We start from the raw sequence: 12,213 nt of genomic DNA, 5'->3' as shown, positions 1-12,213 counted from the left end.
GTTAAAAGAAAAGTCATGGCAGTGGTTGGATTTGAAAAGCCAACCTACCATTCACAAGTCCAGCACTTACACCACAGTGCCACTTGCAAGGTTGTATACATAGGGCTGAAAAAGCCCTACACAAACAGTATCAACAGATATTGTACGGCGTGTACTATTGTGTTGCAGTACATGAATATTATTATATCGTTACTAATTTCTTTAGATACGTGATTCCATATTATATTCCCTATTAATTAAATTCTAAAAGTATGCTTGTTTGCTCCGGTATCAAGCGTATTCGCAGAAAAGCTTAAAACTACCACTTTTTATACACATTATTTCACGTTAGTTAAAGACGTTGTAGAGTCTTTGAAACCATACAGTCTCAGACTGTATATACAGTATATTTGTACACTATACACCACACTGCCGTGTGCGCTACTGTCTCAGTGTATCTGTGTGTCTGACTTCCTGTGATTGGCGGGTGTGGAACAGCGGGAGGCGAGACCCGCGGGGGGCGTGTCATCCAACTTTCGGAATTATCAAAAAAAAACCTTTGTGTACGAGAGACAAAAGGTACCTTTTGAGAAGTTGTGTACTGATTGCAAAGTAGCTGATTTTGACAAACAGCTCATTTTGTTTAAAAAATGAAACAACTGTCTGTTCCATAGCTTTATTTTTTTATGTACTTGAGCAGAAAGTAACCTTGCTCTTGTTTTTAATTATAACGGGGGTGTGAAAATTGACTGAGCACCGGGGCGCACAGTGAGATTACTGAGATTTTGTTGATATGTCTGGATTTTCGGTTTCAGGAGGGAAGATAAAATTGTATCCAGCCATGATTTAGATATGTGACGCTGCCCCTGTGAAGTCGCAGTGTGGTGCCCATAGAGTGTTAGTTTTATTATAGCAGTGGATTACTGTGATCTTGCACGTACAGTTTGAAACGTTTGTAGTCGCTATTCTTGCCAATACATCCTGTATTGTTATTCAGTTTGTCTGCGTGCTGGTGGGCAAATGTTCGCCGTGAAAAGTCTTCTGCAAGGATGGTACCTTTAAAGCAGAGAAAATGGCACCAAACCTTTTCGGCTATGTTTGGCTTATGGCTTAAGCCATTCCTCTTCGCACTTTAGTCATAGAGGCTACATTTACAATCATGTTACATGTTTATGTTTTTTTGAGAGACCTCAGAAGGCTTCAACTTGATGCATAAAAATATGGCATCATGTGTTCTCACGTTATGAACTCGCTTACACCTGGAATACGCTTTATTCAAACTCAGGTTTCTAAATATGCAGCCAGGTACTGGATATTGTTTAAATAAAAGCTGCGACAATTTTCACAGATCGTGATCTCTTAAACGCGTTTGGTTTGAAGTAACTGTGTCATTTTTGCAAAGTTATTGACATCTGAAAAATCGTGGTCTCAAAAATAGGCATTTTAATAAGCGAAGGTTATGAAAACTGGAGAAAACAAATGACTCTGAACTACAGTATAGCAGGGTTTCCTGTCTCCTTTTACAGATGGACGGTAACATACCAGATTCACACTCACCTTTTTCTATACATACATTGTCATTGATCTCTGCAGTACTAAACACATCACACTGAATTAAACCTACAAGGTTCAGAAATATATATTTCTTGTCTTCTTACACAGCTAGACAATAACAAAGCAGATTTACACTCACCTGATTTTAAACAAACGGGATGTTTATAGTGTTAATTACAGTCCAGATTCAGAGCGAATTTTTACACACCGATATTTTACACAGAAGACTGACACAGCTTTGCATTGTGAATCTCTTTCTCTCGTGGTTTTATTGAATGTGGCGCTATTAGACAGGCAATGCACTGGGATAGGGGGTTGCTGTTCACGAGCCAAGAGCATTTAAACACCCACACTGCTGCAACTAAGTGTTTTACACACCGGGGTTTGTGCGGCAATAACCCAGAGAACGATCTTGGGTAGCGCACACACAGCTCCTCATTACAGAGCTCCTGCAGCCTTTCTTCAGTGTCAGCCAGCTCTCAGGGAAGAGACTTTTACAACCCTTTCGACAAGGGTGAAACACACTCAAGGGCAGTAAAGTGTATGACTACATGGACAGATCTGAATGAAATTTTAGGCTATCAAAAAAATTAATAATAATTGCAGCCATAGTGTGCCAGAACACTCACCACACATTAGCTATCTGTGGGGAGGAGAGCAGAGTGATGAATCCAATTCATAGATGGGGATTATTAGGAGGCCATGATTGGTAAGGGCCAATGGGAAATTTGGCCAGGACACCAGGGTGACACCCCTACACTTTTCGAGAGACTCCCTGGGATTTTTAATGACCACAGAGAGTCAGGACCTCGGTTTTACGTCTCATCCGAAGGACGGCGCCTGTTTACAGTATTGTGTCCCCATCACTACACTGGGACCCACATGGACCACAGTGTGAGCGCCCCCTGCTGGCCCCACTAACACCTTTTCCAGCAGAAGCCTTAGTTTTTCCGAGGAGGTCTCCCATCAAGGTACTGACCAGGCTCACACCTCCTTAGCTTCAGTGGGCTGCCAGTTGTGAGCTGGCTGCTGGAAATAAATATTATTAAATAATATTTAATAAAAGCAATTAATTCAATAGCCCATTTATCTTTTGCCAAACATTCTTGCGATCGATTGACTGGCAAGCACTCCGCGATCGACTGATTGGGCACCCTGGTTTATATAAATTAAACAAGGTTGAACACAACACCAGGAATGCGTTTAACTTCACTTTTTACTTGAACAGTTATTTAGCAGCTCAGCCATCTTCTAACCCGCTTGCTCTAGGGAGCGTCTCACAATTACCACACTAACCAGCGCACAAGGGAGTGTGTCAAAATTACCTCTCATGACAAAGTCCCTCTGTGAGCAGAGAATCTTCCACATGAAATGTCCAAACGGCAGGACGGAAGACAAGACTGACAAGGAGCCCAAGTTTCTGTCTGTGAAGAAAAAAACTCGCCACTGCCACCAAACAGATGTAAAAACCTGGGCTCGGTTTAGGGTTGTGGGCTTTCATATGAAGGAAAACAGAGCTTTCACTGGCCAATTATCAAACTTTATTAGGAACTAAACTAAAATAAAGAAAAGAGCAGAAAAAAAGAGTAACGGACACAGCGCGTCCACACCGCACTTTCCCCTGAGACAGAGATCAAATATAACTGCTCTCACACTAAACAAACCACCACAGGAAAAATAAACCCCATAAGAACATAAAATACACAATACTGAATATGCTGATGTAATCCCGTCTAAGGGGAGCCGGGTATTTAGACTGGCTGTAGTTGCTCACAGACACAGCGCTGCCTACAAACTACAACTCCCATAAACACCCTGAGCCACTTCCTGTCTGCGTCACAGTCCCTATTCCTCCTGGCTGTGGTGACGTCAGCGGGTCCCTCCCTGGTCTGGCAGCTTCACAGTCACCGGCGCGTGCAGGAGAGACTCACACGGGATTTCATTTTTAAAAGTTTATTTTATTAAAATTATAAAAAAAACATGGGAGGGTTTCCAGAGATATTTACAAGGCAGGAGTACAGCAGGCTGGTAGCGAGATATCTCGCCCTCTCTTGTACATGTCACTTTCTCCCATTTGATATAACATGTTTAAACACGACACAACATCGTCATCATCTAAAATTATTATTATATTAACGACATCATCTCACTACCGGTCATTAAACCCGTCTCCCAGTGTGAGCAGTGGACAGAGAGCTGGGAGAGAGTCAGCCTGTGTTCATGAGTCAGTGACAGGTCTAATATCCACACTGACAGCAGGCAGGAGCTCAAGGTCTTTATCTGAATCCCCAGTACAGAAGACAGGATAGATCTTCTCCCCCTGAGTGAAGACCATGTCAGTGAAAGTGTAGAGATGAGCTCTGGACTCCACTGTGTAAAAGGAGACCTTCCTCTCCTCAATATCCACACACACCCCCAGCTTCTTGGGCCGCAGACTGAGGGAGAGAGGGGTCACAGGGGCAGTGAGAGCAGAGAAACCAGATTGGTAAGAGTACAGACACCAGTAACCCTGCTGGGGAGAGAAGCTGATCCCCCCTTTCCTATCTGCAGACTCTCTGGTCACTCCTATTCTCCAGCTGTTGTTCACCTCCACCTCCCAGTAGTGTCTCCCTGAGGTGAAGGCCTCCCTGCTCACGACACAGCGCCAGTAATCAAATCTGTGAGGATTGTCAGAGAGATCCTGTTCCTCCTCTCCCAGTCTCACTCTCTTCCCATCCTCAGACAGGCTGAGCTCACAGTGAGCTGTATCAGGGTCCAGAGTCACAGCAGCTGAGGAATAAAACAGCAAACATCACAACAGGCTCCTGCCGATCACAGTCCAACTCAACTCCATCAGACTGTGAAATGTCTTTGTCCCCAAACACACCGAGAGAGAAACACCAGTCAGTTACTAATGACTGCTCTTCTCTTCCAGAGAAACGACATCTTCTTCACTGTTTCACTATTATTACACATGGGAGTGATCCCCAATATCCTCTAAATACAAACATTAAACGTGTTTTCACAGCGATGAAACTTTATTTTTTTAAACAACATTATTAATAAACACAGGAACGACCGGACTGCAGGAGAAACTACAGCCCGACCACTCGCGTTCAAACACTTCACAACCCACCACAACGACCTGTATAGTGTAAGAAACTGGACAGCCTGTTTGTTAAACGGGTTTATTTCAAATCCCAGTTCAGCAGCTTGTTCATCTTCTCTAAGACCTTTTTCCTGACGACGCAGAATAAAAAAGTGCTGAATTCAAGAAGAAGAATTGTTAGAATTGTGTGCTACACATTGCTGTAATAAAGTGCATTTTCTTAAAAAATGACCCCCACTGGGTTTTCTGTCTGTCCATCTGTGTGTTTGACACAGTGTGTCTCTGATCCACACGGAGTGACTGTCTGCAAGCTTGACTTTCTGAATTCAGACGTGTATCAGAGTGTGAATCAGTGTGTGTGTCAGAGTGTGTATCAGTTTATGTATCACTGTTCCTACTGTGTGTTTGAGCTCCAGGTATATTTCGGGGGGAGGTGTTGTGAATACAGACTCACAGTGTAAAAGCTCTGCTCTGGACCAGGGCTCTACAGTCAGCAGACTGTAGACTTCAGTCACTAGTAAGCCTGTAGACCCTATTAAAATGTTCTTGTTAAGTTATATACTGTAGAGCCCAATTTAACAATTCTGTTACTGTCATAAAGATTTGTGAGACTAGAGTTTTTAGGATGTTTCACCTAGAAACCGACTGATAAGCTGCTCTGATAAAGACAGTCACTGCAAGAGAAAAAAGGAAATTTATAAGCTATCTAGAAAGACATCAGTATGTTTCTCCACCAACCTGTAATGAAAATCTTTATTGATTCCTCCTTGCAGAGATCCTCCAGTCGCTCTTTCAGTCCAGAGACAGCTCTCCTCACTGCCTCAGTAGAGAAGTGTGGATGGACAGGGATGCTGGGTGAATCTCCAGCTCCAGGAGGGACACAGACAGACTGGAAATTCTGCAGCAGGGAAGAGAAAGAGGAGTTTCCAGTCAAACACATCACACATTCCTGGGGAGAAGCCAGGAGCAGCTCTGTGTGAGAGACACCCTTCTGTACTGCAGAGTCACAGAGCAGTGATGTTACCTGGAGGAAATGGATGTGATCCTCTGTGTGTGAGAGCTGGTTCAGCTCAGAGTCTCTCCTCTTCAGCTCAGTGATCTCCTTCTCCAGTCGCTCTAGAAGTCCTTCAGCCTGACTCACTGCAGCCCTCTCTTGAGCTCTGATCAGCTCTGTGACCTCAGAGCGTGTTCTCTCAATGGAGCGGATCAGCTCAGTAAAGATCCTGTCAGTGTCCTGTACTGCTGTGTGTGCAGAGCTCTGAGGTAGGAGATACACAGTAGATTATTACACTGGAAAACACACAAACTGCATTATGATGTATGCCATGTTTACAAAGTGTCCAACTGTAGAAATGTGTGTCAAAGTGTCCACCTCTCTGGTCAATACCCACTCTGAGTGACTCCACAGCCTGTCTCAGCTCCTGTAGCTTCTTCTCTCTCTCCTGGAGTCTCTGCTGGGTTTGTGTCTGTGTCTCCCCCAGCTGCTTCTGTGGAGAAACAGAGACACTCAGGACATTTCTGCTGTAAGAGAATCACATCACAGAGACACCCCTTAGAGTCACCCTGGAAAATTCTTATCCACATGAGATGTCTTATCCACATGAGATTTCCTGGTCCTGTCTGACACGCTCCTGTTTCATGTCTAATCTACACTGGCGGCGTGTGCAGCGCAGCAGAGCACGAGTCTCCACCTCCTGCTCGAGTTTTACACCTCACTCCTGGGTCTGCACATGTGTATGTGAGGTAAATGTAAAAACACAAATTATATCTGACACAGAATCTAGAGAATTCAGTTTCTATATTGTGTCCTGACTGCTCTCTGCATCTCAAAACAGAGGATTTCAGCAGTGCTGATGAGCCTGGTTGCTACTAGATTCCCCTTTAGTCAGTGGAGACCCTGTGGCTGATGTGCTTGACCAGGCAAACCCTGTGTCCGACCACATCTCACATCCTGTCTGCTTCCGGGAAAATTCAGATCATTTCAGAGAACAAAAGGAAACATGTTCTGTGTCAGATTGACTCCAGCAGAGCCCAGCGTGAGTCTTGTATTTAATAAAGCAGGTGAAGGTATTATACCACAGTTCACTGGTTTATGTGTCTGAGGTCCATCACCTGCCTATTAGATCCCCTTCCCAGCACTTTATTTCAATCCTGTTTCTCTGCTTTCTGCCCCATAGGCCTCAATATAAGAAATGAATCCTTGAGCACTGATGTGGTACCAGTGGCTTCACAACTGCTGCTGTTACCCCTGTGTGAGAAAGAGAATCATGGCTCTGGACAGCCTAAACACAATTCACCCTATATGCAGCTTATCCTTTTTTTTTGCAAAAAGATTAGAATGTGCTGTTAGATTTAAGTGAAATGATCCTCTTTGAACTCGAATTTGATTTCAACCAACCTCACTAACAATCTTCTTATGGCTTCTGACTCTCATTCTCTTTCTGTCCTCATTCTTACTGAACTCAGTGCTGCTTTCGACACTGTCAGCCATGACCTCTCACTTTCTTGTCTTGAGACGGTGTTTGGAGTTTCTGACACTGCTCTTCAATGGTTCCAGTCTTACCTCACTGATCACTTTCACTTTGTCTCTCTCTGCGATTGTAGCTCTGAAATTGGACTCATTAAGTCTGGTCTTCCTCAGGGGTTGACACTGGCCCCCTACCCTTCAGCATGTATGAGTTCTGATGATACTCACATCTACAGTACAGTACGTCCATACTAAACTGACACTGATATGTCTCTGTTCTAATTGCTTCTCTGACATAAACACATGGACGACTCACAATTTCCTTCATTTAAACTGTGACAAGACAGAAGTCATGCTTCTTGGCACACCAACGCAGTATCCTTATCTGTGGATGACACTGTACTGGAGTCACAGTCAACTTGGGGGTGATATCTGATCCAGGCTTGACATGTAAAACAAATTGTCAAAACATCAGTCTTCTGCCTCAGAAGTAACTCCAGGCTACAAACTCTAGAAATTGGCAGCCAGAATTCTGACCAGGTCTAGTGCAAGTGATAATATTTATCCTGTTCAGGAGTCCTTGCACTGGCTTCCTATCAGGTTTCATGTCGACTTCAATGTCCTCATGATCCCCTAAAAGTCTCTGCCTGGCTTGACACCTCAGTACCTGTCAGAGTTACTATCATCCTACTCCCCTCCTCACAACCTTCACTCTTCTAATTGTGGTCTCCTGTCCGTCCCCCAAGCCAGCACTCTGGGTGACAGGGCTTCTCCTGCTGCAGCCCAGAGCTCTGGAATTCTATCCCTGTGGATATCATAGACTCACCTTCCCTGAGCTTTTTCAAATCCAGACTCACACCTTCTGATTCATTAAGAGCTTTAATTTAACTGGGGCTGTTTCTGCCCCTTTGCTTTTCTGTTGTTTTTTTTTTTGGGGTGAAATTAAAGTAGGAATTTAATTAATGAGGGTGTAGTCTATTCTAGAGGTGTTGAGTGTGCTATGCGTTAATGAGGGTGCAGTCTGTTCTAGAGGTGTTGAGTGTGCTGTGCATTAATGAGGGTGCAGTCTGTTCTAGAGGTGTTGAGTGTGCTATGTGTTAATGAGGATGCAGTCTGTTCTAAAGGTGTTGAGTGTGCTGTGCATTAATGAGGTTGCAGTCTGTTCTAAAGGTGTTGAGTGTGCTATGCATTAATGAGGATGCAGTCTGTTCTAGAGGTGTTGAGTGAGCTGTGCATTAATGAGGATGCAGTCTGTTCTAGAGGTGTTGAGTGAGCTGTGCATTAATGAGGGTGCAGTCTGTTCTAAAGGTGTTGAGTGTGCTATGTGTTAATGAGGATGCAGTCTGTTCTAGAGGTGTTGAGTGTGCTGTGCCTTAATGAGGGTGCAGTCTGTTCTAGAGGTGTTGAGTGTACTGTGCATTAATGAGGGTGCAGTCTGTTCTAGAGGTGTTGAGTGTGTTGTGCATTAATGAGGGTGCAGTCTGTTCTAGAGGTGTTGAGTGTGCTGTGAAGTTGTACGGTGCTACATGAGGACAGTAAAGAGGGAAACAGTGAAGGAGAGGAGGAGGAGATAATGAACAACAGACAGAAGAACAGGAGACACTTCAAAGACACAACAGTGTGGATCACAGCTGAGTACATGAGCAGGACTCAGCAGTGGAGATCCAGCATTACAGATACAGTAAATACAGTACAGTGCGGTGATCAGTTAGAGCACCAAATATCCTAAATATCCGTTTTACATCTTGCACTAGACACTAAATACAGACTTAAAGTCCTCACCTGTTTCTCTGTCCTTCCTGCTGCAGCTGAGACAGTATCATGGCCTCTGTGTTCATCCATTGCACAAGCATAACAAACACACTTCTGGTCAGTACGGCAATAGACCTCCAGCAGTTTGTCATGAGTGGAGCAGATCTTCTCCTGCAGTTGTCCTGTGGCCTCAACCAGCTTGTGTCTCTTGAAAGCAGGAGATTCATAGTGAGGCTGGAGGTGAGTCTGACAGTAAGAGGCCAGACACACCAGACAGGATTTCACAGCTCCCCTCTGTCTCCCAGTGCAAACATCACACAGCACATCTCCAGGGCCAGCAGGACTGTGAGCAGAAGGAGGGCCACTGAGTCCTGTCTCCTTCAGTTTCTCCACCACTTCAGCCAGGATGGTGTTTCTGTGAAGATCAGGTCTTGGAGTGAAGGTCTGTCTGCACTGGGGGCAGCTGTAGATCCCAGCCTGATAGTTCTGATCCCAGCAGTTCTTAATACAGCTCATACAGTAACTGTGTCCACAGAGCAGAGTCACTGGATCCTTCAGCAAATCCAGACACACTGAGCACCTGAACTGGTCCTGAGAAACTGAAATACTGCCTTCTGCCATTTTTCTGACAAGTAAAAACTGCACAGAGAGGAGCAGTAGAGACCGAGCTGCAGTGAGGCTGTTTCTAGTAAAACAAAACTGATCTCTGAGTGACACTTCCTGGATCTGCAGGGTTATTAGCGGATGTGGTTTAGAGCTGTAGTCAATAAAACGGCTTTGGTAGTTTTTGTTTAAAAGAAGGTCTGGTGTTGTGGGGGAGGTGTCTTACGGCATCATTTAGGACTGACAGAAAGAAGTTTTTTTAATAAACTTGGATGTTAATAGCTGCTCATGTGGAGTCAATCCAGTTGTTTGTGTTCCCAATAATCAAAACAATCAAATCCTAACTCACTCACACAGCATGAGAAGATCAGAGCATGATGGTGACAGACAAGAGGAGGCCAGCTGGCCCATCCAGCTGTTTAATCGTTGGGAGTTATTTGGCTCCAGGATCTCCTCCAGCTGTGTTTTGACAGAGGGGTGTCACAGCTCCACATGGTGCAGAGGATTTCACTGTCCGGGTGTGAGCTCTTACTGCGAGCAGTCCAGCCTGCTGTGTCTCTCTCTCCAGGCCAGTGAGCCCAGCCTGCTGTCTGGCTCTGCCCTGCAGCGTGTGGGCCAGCAGGGTACGTCCAGGGCTTCGTGCTTCACCTGCGCAGTGACCCCCTCTGTGAGACTCACAGACCTGCTGTTCACCAATCTGGACCTGAAACAGGCCTACCAGCCTCAAGAACTGTGTTTTGTGGGGTTGCCGTGTGGTGATTCTTGAGTTGGCAAGAGATGGAGTTCTTAGAGTTCTCCATATGAGGCACATCCAGAGACAGTGCACAATGCAAGACGTTATGTGTGGTGGCCTGGTCTGGACACTGAAGTAGAGCAGGTGGTAAGGGGTTGTGCAAATTGTCAGCAGATACACCGTGCATCACTAAAGACACCTCCGCATTCCTGGGCACGCTGACACCTGGACTTTGCAAGTCCACTGATGGGCAAGATGCTGTTGGCCATAGTGGATGCCTATTCAAAGTGCCTAGAAGTTGTTATAACATCATCCACATCTTCAAAGGCCATGACAGTGACGTCAATTATCTGCGACACACGGTACCGGAAACAATTGTGTCAGACAACACCGCGTCTTTCACATCAGAGCAGTTTAAGGAATTGATACAATAGGTGTATTTTACAATGAACTGGAATTAATCACACAAAGACAAGCAGAGCCTTCAGCCAATGCGGAACCTGTGTTTGTATATTTACTGTGTGCGGCCCTTGGAGTTGGTAAATGTCACGGATGGTTACCTCTAATTGCAGGACCTGCTTTTGACTTGTAGCTGAGAGTTTTATTTCCATTAAGCTTGTCAGTGTGGGACACTCCCTTCAGACTAAAGAGACTCCATTCCTTCAGTTTGTCAGTGTGGGACACTCCCTTCAGACTAAAGAGACTCAGTTCCTGCAGCCTGCCAGTGTGGGATTGTAGACATATGAGAGTCAAATACATTCATCCATTACAGAGCAGAATGTTTGGAGTTACAGTATCAGTATTAATTATTTTATGAAAAATAACAAAGTTCTTATGTCACGTGATATCAGTTATTTTAACATTGAACATGAATTTCTTGATAATATTAAAATGTTGTTCTTGAATGTTACTCTTGAGTGCTGTTCACTCTCTCAGGGAGCTGGGCTGGGCTCTTGTCAGTAACACATGGTGCCAGTTTCACTCCACACCTTCCTGTCAGCGGTTTTCCTGGAGGTTTTGTACTGCGTGGTAAAAGACAGATTCACCTAACCAAAGTTTTCCAGAGCAAGAGTTGAGTTCCAAAGAGTCCTATTTGATAAATTGGAAGGCACAAAATTCTACTACTTCACCTACTGTATATATCAAAGAGCCCAGATGATTGACAGACTCTCAGGCTAATCAGAGAGCAGAAGACATATGAGTGGCAGATGCATTTAACCAGTTCAGAGCAGAATGATTGGCTGGTCAAAGTTCAGTGGGAGAACCAATGAGGTGCCTGACACTGATCAGAGTGAAAGATCAGAGCAGACAGAGGGGTGAAGTCAGAGGTACAGGCCTGCTGTGATTTCAAATTGACACCCCAGGAGTATTAGACGAGCTGGTATGGAACAATATTACCTGGATTCCTTAATTGTTTATCATACAGCAGTCATTTCATCGCCAGAGTTGTGGCAGTATGGAATGTGCTTCCTAGCCTTCCATTGAAGGTGATACTCTGGCTGCTTTGAAGAAATTGCTGGATGAAATCCTCAGATCAATTAGTTCTTGAAAACACTTCTAGTTTCCAACCTTCCTGATGTTCTTGTCTACTTATATATTCATATGTTTTAATGGGTTTTAAATTGCTCTTAAATCTACATGAACGAAACACAGAGCTTCTCTTTCCATTGTGAACATTTGCAGCAGTGACACAGACAGTGTGTCCCTCAGTGCTCACAGGACAGCAGTGTCCTGACATTTCTTTACTGTTCATATACTATTATTCTCTCAAACCCTTCAACACCTCCGTTGTTACAGCAGGTACTCTTCTAGATGCTTTGGATGAGCTGGAGAGAAACTACAGGGCTGCCCAGACCTTGTTAAATTCTGCTCTCAGCTCTAAAAATACCTCTCATTGACTAAAGACACAACCATGTACATAATTGTGTTCAATGTGATGCCATACATACTGTAAATACTGCTGACTGAACATGCATCTAGATCATGTCAACTAAGTTTAAGAGGTTAAAGGAGGCCAGGAGGGACAGAGAGATGTAG

The 12,213-nt window shown here is 44.4% G+C and overlaps 1 protein-coding gene and 1 long non-coding RNA gene across 2 annotated transcripts in view; one reads left to right on the top strand and one right to left on the bottom strand.

The window, feature by feature from the left end:
• The window catches only part of LOC138238118 (uncharacterized), an 84,987-nt gene that overhangs the window by 49,869 nt on the left and 22,905 nt on the right, over positions 1-12,213 (top strand). The gene's annotated exons all lie outside the window — the stretch shown is intronic.
• On the bottom strand, positions 3,471-9,534 carry LOC138238084 (E3 ubiquitin-protein ligase TRIM39-like). Its single transcript, XM_069187952.1, has 5 exons — positions 8,871-9,534; positions 6,013-6,108; positions 5,646-5,879; positions 5,360-5,519; positions 3,471-4,302 (listed from the first exon to the last, which is right to left on the bottom strand). The coding sequence occupies exons 1-5, from the start codon at positions 9,459-9,461 to the stop codon at positions 3,752-3,754; spliced, it is 1,632 nt and encodes a 543-aa protein (XP_069044053.1). The 5' UTR covers positions 9,462-9,534; the 3' UTR covers positions 3,471-3,751.

Source organism: Lepisosteus oculatus, chromosome 4 (assembly GCF_040954835.1).
Source record: "Lepisosteus oculatus isolate fLepOcu1 chromosome 4, fLepOcu1.hap2, whole genome shotgun sequence".
In the NCBI taxonomy this organism is placed as follows: Eukaryota; Metazoa; Chordata; class Actinopteri; order Semionotiformes; family Lepisosteidae; genus Lepisosteus; species Lepisosteus oculatus.
This window is presented reverse-complemented; position numbering and strand designations above follow the sequence as displayed.

Excerpts from the sequence above, each read along its gene's own strand:
- LOC138238084 (XM_069187952.1), bottom strand. The coding sequence starts at position 9,461 with ATGGCAGAAGGCAGTATTTCAGTTTCTCAGGACCAGTTCAGGTGCTCA. Across the intron at positions 5,520-5,645 it reads ATCACATCCATTTCCTCCAG|AATTTCCAGTCTGTCTGTGT; the intron begins GTAACATCACTG and ends TCCCTGCTGCAG. Across the intron at positions 4,303-5,359 it reads AATAAAGATTTTCATTACAG|CTGCTGTGACTCTGGACCCT; the intron begins GTTGGTGGAGAA and ends TTTATTCCTCAG.